We start from the raw sequence: 14,893 nt of genomic DNA, 5'->3' as shown, positions 1-14,893 counted from the left end.
AAGGCCGAAACTGGCGATGCCGTCCACTTTGGTGGTATATGAAATGTGAAAACTTTGGTGACCTTCACAACGCACTGCTGCTGTAATTAGCATCGAGCTGATTAAAAACACCTCGGTTAGAAAAGTAACCTCTTCTCCCCGTCAAAATGAAAAGTAACATCATCAGTCAGACCGACTCGAGATGCTGGTGGCATTTCTGTGCCAGCAAAAAGGTCACCTTGCATTAGCAACAACTAAACAAAGAGAAGTCGTAATTAAAGAAAGTGTGATAATTAGCTGGAGCAACAGTGACATTGGGGAAGGACTTTGCATAATATGAATGATTCAGCGAAAGAGCCGGAGTCTGACCTTTTGGCATGCTAAAATATTTATGTACTGCTGGTCACTTCGTCGCCATGAGGGAAGCTTTCATGAATTATGCAAATCAGAATTAGTTAGCTCGTGGGTGTCAATTAGCGTGGGGAAGTGGACATTATTTTAGTTACCCTCCCTCTATTTTACAAAGACAGGTAGGTCTGTATCCGTGTGTGTGTGTGTGTGTGTGTATGTACAGAAGCACGCAGAGGAGTGACGATTTTATTACCTGACCATTTAAGATCATACATATTAATACAATCATTACTGAATTGTCCCTTCGCTTAAAACTCCTTACTGCAGAGGCATGAACTCTAATGAAAGGAGTGACTTTGCTGCTGTCCATTTTAATATTACTGCAGGGCAGGAGCACTATCATATAAATATGATACGGATGCAAACGACCTGCATTTAATCTCCTGAACAGGACGGCACTGGCAATAACGGTAATTGTGTATTTATATTAGAGGTCAGGCCATGTTAAATGTCCTTTATGGGTTGAAAAAATAAACTGATGTTGAAAGGTTTACCAACATGCTCTGTGATTTACACTCACTGGGTGGAATCTGATGCTTTTTTTTATTTCCTACACTAATTTTGTATAAAAATCTGTGGAAACGGTAAAATGTGTTAAAAAGAGCTGAGAGTATACAACACTCTTATTGGTAGCTGAAAGCAATATTGAATTTGCCAAAATATTTCTATGAATATTCCAGGTTCAGTAAAGGTTAAGCTTAAGTAGCATAATTACCACAAAAAAAAAAAATTTAACAACAACAACAAAATTGAGATTGCAGTGAAGCACTTACAATGAAAGTCCAGAAATGTGAAGGTTGTAATTTTATGTCAAAACGTACATATTATGCGGGGTGTAAATTAGTTCTTTGTCATTTTTACGTCTATTTCAGGGTGTGATTTCACACTTCATTTATTATAAACGAAAATGTGCCTTTAGTCTCCCACAGGTGGTACAGTATCATTCACATACAGCTTATTCACAACACACAGAAACAAAATACATTCATAACAGAGAAAAAGAAGGGGAAAAAAAACACTTATGTCAACAATTATTTAATAAACCGTTTGACAATAGTACAAAAGATCTCTTTTCCAAACTTTGGTTTAAAGCAGGGGTGGCAAACTGCTGCTGCCCTAAGAGTTTTGTTCCAACCTTGCTCCAACACACATATTATGCAGTTTTCAATTAAGCCTAAAGGACTTGATTAGTTGGATCAGGTGTGTTTAATTAGGGTTGCATCTAAACTCTGCAGGGCTGCTGCCCTCCAGGACCGGAGTTTGACACCCCTGTTTTAAAGGTTAAAGGTTTGTTGCTTTTCTTGTGGCATTTAGTCATGGCAACAAAGCTAAATTGCATGTAACTTTATACGGAAAATTAGTAAGTGATTTTTTTCACACTAAAATAGTGTTAATATGCATACTGATTGCATATTGTGACTATACTATTTTAATATTTACAGATTGCCCCAATCCACTTCCACTGTAAGTGCATCACTGTAATCTAGATTTTTGAAACACAGCTTCAAAGGGCTCTACATGATCCCAGCCGAGGAATAAGAGTCTTATTGTCACACCCCCACTGGACTGTTTGTGTTGGTTTCTCTCTTCTGTGCCCATATTTGGTCATTCCTGTTTCCTGTCCTCATTTATCATCATTAGTTAACCTGGTATCACCTGTGTCTTGATTAAGTTCATCGTAATCACCTGTCTTTATAAGTTGGTTTCAGTTCGGTGTTTGTTGTCTGGTCTTGTCAACATCAATGTGTATGTGTATGCTACCCTGCCTGTGGATTTACCTGTTTCGGAACTACCTGTGGATTATAATAAAGACTTTATCTTTAACCTTCGTCTTCATTCGCCCCTTACTCACACGTATTGTGACACTTATCTAGCAAAACGACTGGTCATTTTCTTATAAAAATAAAAATGTATATAGTCTTTAACCACAAATGCTCGTCTTGCACTAGCTTGACTTCACACATTACATAATCACGTTGGAATGGTCATTTGTGACGTAGACGGAAGTACCAACCCAGTGTTTACAATGCGAACGTGCAATTAAAAAGTCTAACACCCTTTACAAAAAAAGGTAAAACAACGACGTCTGACAATTTTGAAACTGGAGGAGACAATGAGATGGAGTTTTTGAAGATGAAGAACTTACCACACGTGACCTTTTTTAAAGTGATTACGTAATGCATGCTAGTGCAAGATGAGCATTTGTGGTTAAAAAGTCTATACATGTTATATTTTTTGCTAAATAAGACTCTTATTCCTTGGCTGGGATCGTGTAGAGCGCTTTGAAGCTGCATTGAAACTTGCAATTTGGACCTTCAACCCATTGATCCCCAAGTCCACTATATGGAGAAAAATCCTGGAATGTTTTCCTCAAAAACCTTAATTTCTTTTCGACTGAAAGTGAAAGACATGAACATCTTGGATGACACTGGAGTGAGTAAATTATCCAGCAAGAGATGAACTCACGAAGGACAGTCTTCTGAGCATCAATGATCTGCTTTGAACTTGCTGTGTGAGAGTAAACCAGACAATCTGCTTTGTGATTATAAATACATACTCTCCTGTAATTAAGCCAACAGGGCTTTGACATACCTGTGTGTCCCCGCAGACTCCGTGTACCTGCAGAAACCAACTGGCACGAGCACATTACCAAGGTGACCAAGAGTACAACCTGCAATGGCCACACTGACCGCCCCCACAGCTTCATCTAGAGAAAGACCAGGACAAAGAGAGAGAAAGAAGGCGAGGGAGAGCATTGAAAAGTGTAAACAAAAGTCACAATCGGCCTCAAGGTTGTGAGGAGATGTCAACTGTTACCTTTCTGTCCTGTGTTCTCTGTTCACTCTCTTCCCTGTGAGCTGGCCATGTCTCCTTCTTTGTCCTCCACTGTCTTCACTCGCTTCCTCAATCACTGTTCGCGTCCTGAGAAGACAGGAAGAAACGAGGTAAAAAGCAGTACGTGTCTCTCTTCAACTTGGTCTTCCGGGCATCCCTTAAAGCACTTTTTCAACTCATAGTTTATTTATTTTGTCTAATAGCAGTGTATATACATCCATGACAATAGAACAATGTCATTTTGAGGGTTTTCTTTAATGAACAAATGTCATCACCTCCACATCTAAAATCAATGCTCATTTTGAGATTTGTTTGATATTTATTTAATATCATCCTTCTCACTGACTGTTGCTTCTAGTGGTGGGCGATGTAGACACGATTTTGAAGATTTTGACCTGTCATCTCTATCGCAGTTACAAGCTCATGTGACGTTGATGTTTCTATGTGGTCATGAAAACGTATCGTTTGCATGCATTTTTAAGCATTGCAGTTTAAAAACAAGTGATTGTGAGCCATTGAAATGCAATCAGCAGTAAAAGAGAAGTCATTTATATCTGAGTGCTGTCTACATGCCATATGTAAAGATGGTGCTCATAGAGCACATGAATATCGAGTTATTTTTGTCGCTTTATATGCCTTGAACCATTAAATACACACACTTGTATGTGTCCTGTATCCTCATAAACACAGTAATTTAGGTCTCAGGTGAAAGCAAATGGCTGAGAAAGAAAACGTGTGTATATATACAGTATATTGGATCCGGGCAGCTCTTAAAGTGACAGCAGTCTACTATTCCTGCTGTCTGTTGTTCATGTTAATCAAACAACAAACGAGAGAAAATCTCACACTGCTCTTGACTAAATCACTTTGTAACTTTAAAAAGAATATATATTTAATTTACACAGTGAAGAATATGCAGTGTTTTTGTCACTTTATTTTATTACTTTATTCATTGTTTGTAGCATTTCTTTTTTGTACTCTAGTTTTTTTTTTGTTGTTTTTTTTTTTTTTGACTGTTTACTTGTCTGTAGTGAGCTTAAGGTTTTGTTTTTTTAGGCTAGTATTATTTTTGTGATATTGTACCAATATCATACAAGCTTTGAAAATAGAGAAAAAAAAGTTCACCAGAAGGCAGATTTGAGCCCAGGTCGATCACGTCAAAAAGAGCAGAATGCGCTTTATCTTCTGCACCACTGATGAGCAATAGTCGTCTTTTGTATTGTTGATTAGCCCCATCACACAGTTAGTGTAAATAGCCTCTGCCAACAAGGCGGGTTATTTGCACTTAGTGTAAATGGACTCTCCATTAAAAAAAAAAAAAAAAGTAAAAAATGTAAATTAAATTGAAATAAAAAAAATTTGGTGTAATTTGGTTGTAATTGGTATAATTCGGTTGGTTGGAATTGGTAATGTAATTTGTAAAATGTAATAATTCATATTTTTATAATGGATTTTAATGTTTAAAGACTGAAAACCAGAGTCTAGGACAACATTAAACAATAAAATCTGCACATAAAAAGCATTTGAATGTATCCAAAAAAAATCAAAGCAACTGTGACCTTCATACAACAAAAAGAAAAAACATACTTGTTAGTTTTAATTAAAAATAACCCCTAGCACCTAAAAGTGCCCTTTGTTGAAGAAACACCCACATACAGGCGAGAAAATAAAAACAAGAATATGATAATAGAACAGCACCGATGAAACATGAGATTGGAAGGAAAGAAATAAAAAGGCCTGAGATGAGATGGAAGGTCTGAGGACAGAGAGAGAGAGAGGAATGAAAGTCCTGATGGAGTGGGGCATGAGAGAAACAGAGATGGGGTGAGCAAAAGAAGGGCAGCTTCAGAGAGGGATATCCACCCTCAGGGCCCGACGCAACCCCTGTTCTTCAAAGGCAACCCCGAATACGCACACAGGCGGTGGGGCCACAGAGATGGGACTGATATATTGTTTACTGTAGTTCACCTACCCCCGGGCTCGAAGTGATCTCACAGCCGCATCACACACTCGCAGAGACCACCGATCTTGCAAGTTCAATCACATACACACACATTCATACTCTCTTTTTCTCTGCTTCTTTCATATGTATAGCCACAGTCACACATGCGCACAGTGAACACGCCCATAAATACTACAAGTTGCCACAGGCGAAAAAAGACTTGGGTAAAAACACGAAACGACCAGGTCAATATCCTTCTTGACTCCTTTACCTCAACAGTAAAATGAATACCAAGTAGGCCCACACCACAAAGATGACAACATGAAAAATGTACCATCATTAACATCTATATTGTTTGCAACCATTATAGAAAGTTAATGTCAAATATACACACTTGAAGTATGTTCAGGTGCATTATTATGTGAGGCATATTAACATTTAAATTTATGATAATTAGGCACCCCTCCCATACTGTAATATAAAACAGGCTCAATAATAAAACGCCCAGATGCATTACAAAACAAAAAATGATAAGAAATATGCTTAAATGTCATTAAAAATACACCTGCAAAAATCTCAAATTGTTTCTATATGTAAAATGTTTTTATCATTATCATTACTTGAAGTGACATCACTTGGACGTGTTTTCTAGAGATTTCCCCACAGATCCAAATGAGTGATTGTGTACATTGAGGTGTCACTCTGTCCCCTTGTGGATACACTGAGAATTGCTTTGAATAAAAAAGACTGAGATGTTTAAAAATGCGTATTTCTTTTATATATATATATATATATATATATATATATAATTATAATTTTAAGTGATTTATTCACTCACGCTGGTATTTTGATTATTATGAGGAGCTCATAAAGTGTGCGTTTGCCTTAGCGCTTTTATAAAATACTCTTTATCCAATGTGTGTGTGTGTGTGTGTGTGTGATGATTAGACATGCTGAGCCACCGAAAGCAGTGCATTGTCCATTCTCTTTACACAGACAGCATTACCAACAGCTTTGTATTCTGACACATTCATTAGAGAAACCCATACTGAAGTGAAACGGATACACACAAAAGCTGACTACGCACCTTTACACACGCTACATGTCGTGACATATTAAATCATCCTGTTATTGTCACTGCACAACACCTCTAATTGCCCTAAACTTTCACAAATGCACCAACGTTTGCTTACAGGTGAATATGTGTGTGTCTGTGTGTGTGTGGTATTTATCAGTGTATTAACTGAAGGACTCTTCAGCAGAACAGACAGAGTTGATCATTACGTGGAGTGGGACGGTCTGCGTAGGAAGGTCTGTCTGGAGATTGCTTTGATTTGCATTTGGCTTAACCTTAATCACAAACACAAAGCCACGCGCACAAGCGAGCTTCATTGACATGCACCGGCTCAAAGCCACCTCTGACTAAGATAAAGAACTGTGCCCTGCATTAAATGCCGTCATCTCCTGCCCGGATCTCACGACGGAAGCATTAAATATAAACACGCATGCAGGTGAGGCGACACGCCGCGGCACACATCCCGAGATGGAATACCTGGCCCATTTTCCTTTCGAAAATAAAGCACAGCCCTGACTGTACATTACCTGCTAGACGGAGTCATTTAAATTGACCAGTGAATTGTGAATTGAATTTCCAAGTCTTTCAAAAATAGGGTGCACCAAAATGAAATGGATTCCAATATTACATGCCTGGCTAGCCGATGATAATAAACCCCTTTTAGACTTCTAGACGCATCGGTCTTGCAATAACATGAAAAACTAATTGAGGAAAGAACTGTCAGTTTGTTGATAACTGCTTGTTTACCTATTACTATGTGACAACCAAAAGTTAATATTATGGTGAAATTAGATTTAAATAACTTTATTTGGGATGTTAAACTGGCTGTTTGGACAGTTTTATATGGAATTTTAATTTTCACTTATAAGTGTTTAGTTATTTAATTGTATGCACACGCTCTAAAAATGTTGGGTGAAATATGGACATACCCAGCGTTTGGGTTGTTTTGACCCAGCAGTTGGGTTAAATGTTTAAAGGGGTCATCGGATGCCCATTTTCCACAAGTTGATATGATTAGGGTCTTAATGAAAAGTCTATAATATACTTTGGTTAAAAATTCTCAATGGTTGTGTAAAACAACACCCTTTTTACCTTGCCAAAATCAGCTCTGCAAAAATCATCTTGTTCTGGTCGAGGTTGCTTTAAATGTTAATGAGCTCTGCTCGACCCGCCCCTCTCTTCTCTCTGTGGAGTGACGAGCCTGTTTACTTTAGCCGCATTTAGCCGCGTTTAGCAGCTAAACTTGCTAACTAACACGTTATTAGGCAATCGCAAAGATTCATTAAAAAAAACCTTATACTCACTTTTGCTGTAAGTGAAGCTGGATTACGAATTATTTGCACAAACATAGACGGATATATGTAATATATGTATTAAAATGGACTGGAACTTATAAAAAACACACAGAATTACTAGAGGCAATAATCAAAAGATGAACATTTATTATTATGCAATAACACATGGACAAAAAACAAGACAAATTGAATTTAACTGGGTGAATACAGCATAGTTTACAATAGTACATACATTTAAACTTATTTAACAAGCATTTTAGACATAAAAATGTAACATTTAAAAGTATTTTAATTTTCAATTCAAGCGATCTCTTTTTAGCAAAACAGTGCTAATTCTCATGCCGGTGTGTTGCCGAAATCTGAGCCGGTGAAGGGCTGTTTGCCAGGGTAACTGTGAACTTCAGACCGCAGCCTCGCGTTTCACTCGTAGCTGAAAGATGCCGTTACTGCCTCCAAAACCTGCCATTAAACAAACAGTACTGACATTAGAGAACATATTTTAACATCAAATTACATTAAACTCAGTACTATACAAATAAAATGCATTTATTTTATGCAAGGCAAAAGGCATTTCCATCATGCGAAGTGCCACAGCTGACTGACATCTCGTCCTTATGTTGCATTGCATAAAATATTACAATTTACAGCACAATAAAAACTTTAGAAATGAAATAAAACATACAAACCTTTATTTCGCTGAAGAAGCGCACCAAATCAGCATCGCTGAGAACTGCTCTCTCCTGTAGAGGACTCAAAAAGCCTGGGCTCCGACTGTAACTCAGCAGCTGGGTTGTTTCGTCTGAGACAGGCTTAACCCAGTGGTTGGGTAAACAAACAACCCAGCTTTAAAAATGACCCAGCAACTTAATTACAGTGAACTACCCAGCACCTGTGTAAAAATATATATATTAAAAATAACCAAATAAAATGACCCAACAAGCTGAACCCAGCATTTGGGTTTTAAAAAAAAAATCTATATAGTCATTTTTAAACATTAGTTGAGTTAAATAAAACTACCCCGAAGCTTGGGTGAAACATTTAACCTGGTCTGTCCATATTTCACCCAGCACCTAGTTTTCTTACACTCTAAAAGTGCTGTGTTAAAAACCAGCATTTTTTAGAGCATATGAAAACTAGGCTGTAAAAACAGCCCATTTTAATGAGTTGCCTTTCGAGGTGAAATAAAAATTCTATCATAATTGTCTCACTGTCATGTCATTCCAAACCTGTATGACTTTCTTTCATCTGACATTTTGAAGAATGCTGGTAACCAGTTTTGCTGATCACTGACTTCCATTTTGTATACAAAAAAGTCATATTGGTTTGTATTGACACAGGATTTCCATTTTTGGGTGAACTGTCCTTCAAGGTCTTACGTCACATGTCTAATTTTCTCAACGCTCAACACATTTGGAAAACACTGAAAAACAGTATTTTGTTGTAAGTTGTGTCAGCTGTTCAACTGATAGAACTGTAAGTGTGAGGAAACAAGGCTGAGAGGGATAGACTACAGTCTTTAGGGCTGCAACGATTCCTTGATTATCCAACTATTCGATTTGAGAAATTGAATACTTTAGCATTTTGCCCGTGTTGACTAATCGCCGAAATACAGGAAGTGGTGCATTCCACATATTAAACTATTAAACCCATTAAAAACAAATTATAACAAAGAATAATGCTATTACAAATTCACAAACACTACGATTAAATTAAATAAATATATGTGATGCAGGTTTAATATATGTGCTTTAATTATTTACATGCGTTTAGGTTACATACGAGCATCCTCTGTTCACAGTAAATGCTGCTCCACAAACTATCATTTACATGCGTGGAGCATCTCAAACTCCATTTCTGCATGTTGTTTGGATTTATTATAACGTTCATCTGGGAACACAGCGAGCACCATTTTATCAGATTCGTAAGATAAATCATTTAGAAACCTATGCAAACACAAGAGAATACATCATAATCTTTCTCAATATGCTAACTGTCCATTGCGATTTCAAAATAAAAGTTTATAGCCTCACACTGAGTTTACACAATTTGATGTCCACATATTCAATAAATTACACTGTCTGTAGCTTTTCTACCACAAAGAAATGGCCAAATATTTAAGATTAAGGGTTCATTTGAAATTAAATGTTTGTTGAGTCAATATTAAACAAGGATTAGATCGCACAGTAAAGTGTAAAAACAATTGTCAGGTCGTTGGCGCCTTCTGCACTCATTTGTTTTAATACATAATGTACATTAGCTCTATTGTGTATAATACATTATGTATTTTAACAGTTTTGTTTAATAAAACCATATGATTACTTGTTTTTGATACTTTTATACTAATTATTACTGCCTCGTTGCTATTATATATGTTTTTTAAGTAATTTTAAAGGCTATTTTTTACTTAGGTCTATTTTTATTACTACTACAAAAATAACTTATAATTATCCAATTACTCAACTAATCGTCAGAATAATCAACAGATTACTCAATTACCAAAATAATTGATAGTGACAGCCCTAACAGTTTTTATTGTACATTGACATGCTTTCACAGCTTTTGAGTTTTAATGTTAACTTAAAGATTATTGGAAAGACGTTACATGAGTTGAACGATTGACATGTTATTAAACAACAGTACAATCCATTGAACACACTGTACTTCCATCCCTCACAGTCTTGTTTTCATTCCAGTCAAAAATAAATATATGACACTACCCTGACTAAAAGTGCAATCACATTTAGTAACATTTCAAAAAGAGGGTGAGTAATTACTGACAGAATTTTCATTTTTGGTTGACTACCCCAAAATACGAGCAGCAGTTTCATTTGTGGAGGTAAAAATCAACCTATTAATGGCTTACAGTACTGTCGTCATTTGCTCACCCTCATGTTGTTCAAAAACTTTCTTTCTCCTTTGCAAACTCAATGCAGTGGCAGTACATTGTAACTAAAGAAAGTCAGCAAAAAAGTGCATGTGGCTGACTGATCATTTTCAAACCGCTCCAATGGCTTTTATAGAAAAACAGTGTTTTTTTAGGCAATTGTTCAGTGAAATCTTGGCAGACGCCATTGCTCTCCTGTGAGCCATCCAAGTGCTTCACACTCCAGTGTAGCAGGTGGAAAAATGCACTTTTCACATTAGTTTGCCAAGTGCAACTAAAACACTAGAAGAAGCAAGTGAACATTCAGCCATTTGTTCCATTTCTGCCACCTACTGGACAAGAGTATGAAGTGCACATTGTTTTTAAGGAAATATTTTAAAAATACCTCCTTTTGTGAAGTAGAAATAATGTCATACAGCTTCAGAAAGCTTAAACTTTTACTTATTACACAATGTTCAGAGAATATTCAAAACTAACATTCCCATAATGTTTGACAATTCTAAAAAGGAATGGGATGAAAAAAAAAATTAATTTTAAATGTTCAGAGAACATTCCGAAATAACAATTTCATAACATAAAGGGAACGTTAGTAAAAGGTTAGTAGAATATATTTTTGTCAGCTGTGTACCTGTGTTTAAAAAAGTCAATTTTTTTTCCATTCTGTCAACTTTCTTATGCCCTGTCACTGTCTCCCTCAAACACACACACACACAGAAGCCATTTGCAACAACAGACTTGATCCTAAATACACCATTTCATGCTCTGGGGCTCAAACAGAGCAGAAAAATGAATCCCTGCAAAACAACTCTATCTCTCCCACGAGTGGCCCCGCCGAAAATGAGCCCAAACGGCGTGAGGGCCAACAGAAGTTCTTAAAAGCATCTCGGATGTCTGGAAAAATGCACAATATTGAAATGCGGTGGGAGGCCGAGGCCTCCGGTGCATTTATCTGGCTTTTCATTGAAACATTTCCAGCCTGCTGCATTCCCACGTCTCCAGGCAATATCGGTGCGTGCGTTTATGTGCACAAGCATCTGCGGGGAAGCTCGCAGTAAAGCTCCGACAGCCAATCCGAACGGACACGGGGCGTTTCCGCACCGCTGGCCCTGCCGTATCAGTGTGTTTGCAGATGAGTACATCAGCTCTCACTCAGCCGATATTACTGGAGATAAGCAGGCAATTTCACCACCCTGCAATATACAGCATCTCATTTCAATATGTATTCACGAGCTTGTGTGTGCGCGCGTGTGATTATTTTAGAGACTATTGGAGCAGTGAGAGATATTCTCACTAAGTTTAATCTACAAGACGACATGAGGCTATATAAACACATTTACCTTTTCACACAAAAAAGCACGCACACACACACTTGACGCAGAAACATCATACCCATGCATACTGCTCATTCAGATTTTGAATGCAGTTTTCAAAAATAAATTTGTGTCTTTGATAATTAAGTTGCATAATAACCGTAGGTTAATAAATACGTGTTTTAAATATGTGTCTAAAATGGCCAAAATTGCATCTCTTTCACCCTTATGTTGCAATTAGACTCTAATTCACAAGCTTGTGATTCGATACAATTTCCAATTCAATGCAATGTTGATTATTTTGGATATATATTAGGTACAGTACATGCCAAATTTTCTCAAGGAAAAAAATCTCTCAATATGTTTGAGAGTCAGGTGGTACTACATTACTATAATACTGAAGGTTAAAATTAACTGACTTGTATACAAATGCTTAAATTACACTTAATTAAGTTTTTATACTAATAAAAATACAATTATACAATTATATTCCTACTCCAATTATTTTTTAAAAATATAAACATTTAAATGTATGCTGTCTTAAAAACTTGACAGATTTATGTAAACATAAATTAAACACTGAAGAACAGTAAAAAAATATAATGAATGTTATATGGTGCATATATTTAGCAAAATGCTCCTCTCAGGAGATAATTTTTCTAGCTGACTAATGTCACGTTTTTTTTTCTGAGGTAAATGTGATCTTACATAACTGTTATATTGACGTCTTATATTGCACGGTTAAAACACTGATTGAGCGATTACTTGAGGGAGGATATGGTTTTCGGTAAGTTGTACTCTTTCTTTTAACATACCTTTAGATGTTCATTCATGTTTATTTTGTGCTGAAACTGATATTAAAGCGGAAGCAATGATCAGCTCATTTGCCGCTTCTCTTGAAACTTGAAAGGCATTTATTGTTTGAATATTGTAATAAAATGGACAGAATTTGAAATCTTAGACTTTGTTTCATATCTAAAGCAACAAAGCTTATTGCGATTTATTGGAAGGGAAGTGCACTACAATGTTTTGTTCATTAACTGAAAACAGGGTAGACAAATCAATTCTTGGGATTTAAGAGTCAGTATCTTTTCGTTAAAATGAGAATCGATTAAAATTGAGAAATCAATATTTATACCTAGCCCTATGTTGCATTAAATATATATTTTATATTTTATATATTAAAAATATATTTTTTATTACATTTATATATTTTATTATATAACATTAAAATATAGATTTGATTTTAGGTCTGCTTGAGCACTAAATGAAAGTTTTATGGCTAGATTATTTAGTCATACTTTTATTTAAAGAAATAATAATTTATTTAAAAAAGTGGCTTTTGTGTATTTATTTATTTATTTATTTATTTATTGCCTTGTCTTTCAAAAAAGTACATGACTAATGATTTGTTGTGGATTGAAAAACATGAACACAATTTGAATGGCCCAAGGTCTGTACTCTGGTGATAAATGTTAGAACAGAGGTGTTGGAACAGACAAGATTTTCACTAAAACGGCATTTGTAAGCAGGTGTGCTTAAAAATATATGTATCTATGCAAATCTTTGCTGTCAGCTGTGACGCAGCCCTAAGCTTACTACAGTTTTTTGTATCAAGCCCAAGGGTAATATGATGACAAGGGTACTGAGTTAAAGTTACAGAAGAATTGATCTTCATTGCACTTAAGTCCCATCCACAGCCTGTTGCTCAGACTGGAGGCACACTCCCCTAGATCCAATGACTCCACCAGGCCGTTTTTCCCCCTCTCTTCCATTTCCTCACAGACCCAGTAAAAAGAAATATCTGTAACCAGAGTCTTTTCTTCCAGGGTTTGTGTGTGTGTGCGTGCACTCTTGCCTTATAACGTAAAAAAGCACCTGTGTGTCTTCCTCGTAAGATTTCAACACATCACATTTAAACCCTCTGAATTAGATGTGGAGTTAAAGGTAAGATAAAGTTCTGAGCTCTCCGCTCATTTTCTGAGGTGCTGCTTCTCACGGCACTGTCTTGAGACAGCGCAGTTGCTGTTAACCATCCAATTAGCTTTGCTCTGATGTACAAGTTCACCATGATGACCTCATTTTAACACAATGAGATGCTTCACTGCTTCATTTGTTCATTTACTAACAGCGTCTATTGTATTCAGCCCATGTGTTCATTTTTAAATGAAACTCTCACTGTTGTTTGGTTTGACTGCTTTTTGATTTTTAGTTACTTTTGGTGATAATATTACTGTAAAATATCCTAAGATATTAACCAAGTCATTCTGGAGAGCTCCTCAAAGATTCCTAAAAGACTAAAGTCATTAATTTCTAAAAATGTCTTTTATAAAAGTTGCATTATAAAAATTATTATAATTACTAATTATAAAAAGAATAAATTATGAACAGTAGAATGAATTCCTCAGATTTCAGTGTGAGAGTGTGTGTGTTAAATGAGAAATCGGGACAGGTTCCTGCACGCTTTATGAAGGTATAGCGTAACTATAGCACTTACAGGCTAATAAACTTTCTGCCCCAAAGCAGTACAATCTGCTACATTATTACACTTCTCTCAAACGTATTACACACAAGGAAAAACACACACACATATGCCCGTGTTTTACAGTCACACCATTTACAACCTGACAACGACGTGCACCAACAGCCATCTGTGCGAATCTAAAAGGCCTGGCGATCAGTTAAAAAAAAATCAGATTTGAAACGTTAATACACCATGTCTGAAATTTGGTAAATTGGATTCAAATCTGGCTTTGTGATCATTAGGGAAAAAAAGCATAAGTGGTATTTCTTTATTATCATAATCGTTTCTAGACAGCAAAAAGGGTAAATGGAAAGAAAACAAGAAAACCTGCTTCTCCAGTTTCTCTTCTAAGAAAAACCTTTTTTTTCAAAATCTTTCAAAATTAACTTTCTTTATTTTAAAAAGCTCTGAACTTGCATTATATGCCAAAAATAGGGCTCTTACGATATCAGATTTTTCACTATGCGATTATCATGGCAACAAAAATTCACAATAACAATATATCAACTTGATTCAAATTCATTTTTTTCCGTCTTTTGACAAGAGAATCACACCATTGCTTACAAAAAGAACAATTACACTAAACAGAAAAGACTAAAATGCTAATCGTTTTAGCTTACTACAGCATTCAAACAGTT

General features: G+C 36.1%; 1 protein-coding gene across 5 annotated transcripts in view; it reads right to left on the bottom strand.

The window, feature by feature from the left end:
• tafa4b (TAFA chemokine like family member 4b) overlaps nt 1–14,893 on the bottom strand; it is a 61,201-nt gene that overhangs the window by 31,913 nt on the left and 14,395 nt on the right. For all 5 annotated transcript variants that reach the window (XM_051122134.1, XM_051122132.1, XM_051122133.1 and 2 more), the window contains 2 exons: nt 3,208–3,312; nt 2,983–3,097 (listed from right to left, as the gene is read on the bottom strand). In XM_051122134.1, coding sequence (XP_050978091.1) covers nt 2,983–3,097 — 115 coding nt within the window. In that variant the 5' untranslated portion in view covers nt 3,208–3,312. The remainder of the gene's footprint in view (nt 1–2,982; nt 3,098–3,207; nt 3,313–14,893) is intronic.

The sequence above is a fragment of the Labeo rohita genome, chromosome 11 (assembly GCF_022985175.1).
Source record: "Labeo rohita strain BAU-BD-2019 chromosome 11, IGBB_LRoh.1.0, whole genome shotgun sequence".
NCBI classification, from domain to species: domain Eukaryota; kingdom Metazoa; phylum Chordata; class Actinopteri; order Cypriniformes; family Cyprinidae; genus Labeo; species Labeo rohita.
Note: the sequence above shows the minus strand (reverse complement) of the source record. Positions and strands in the feature narration are given on the sequence as shown.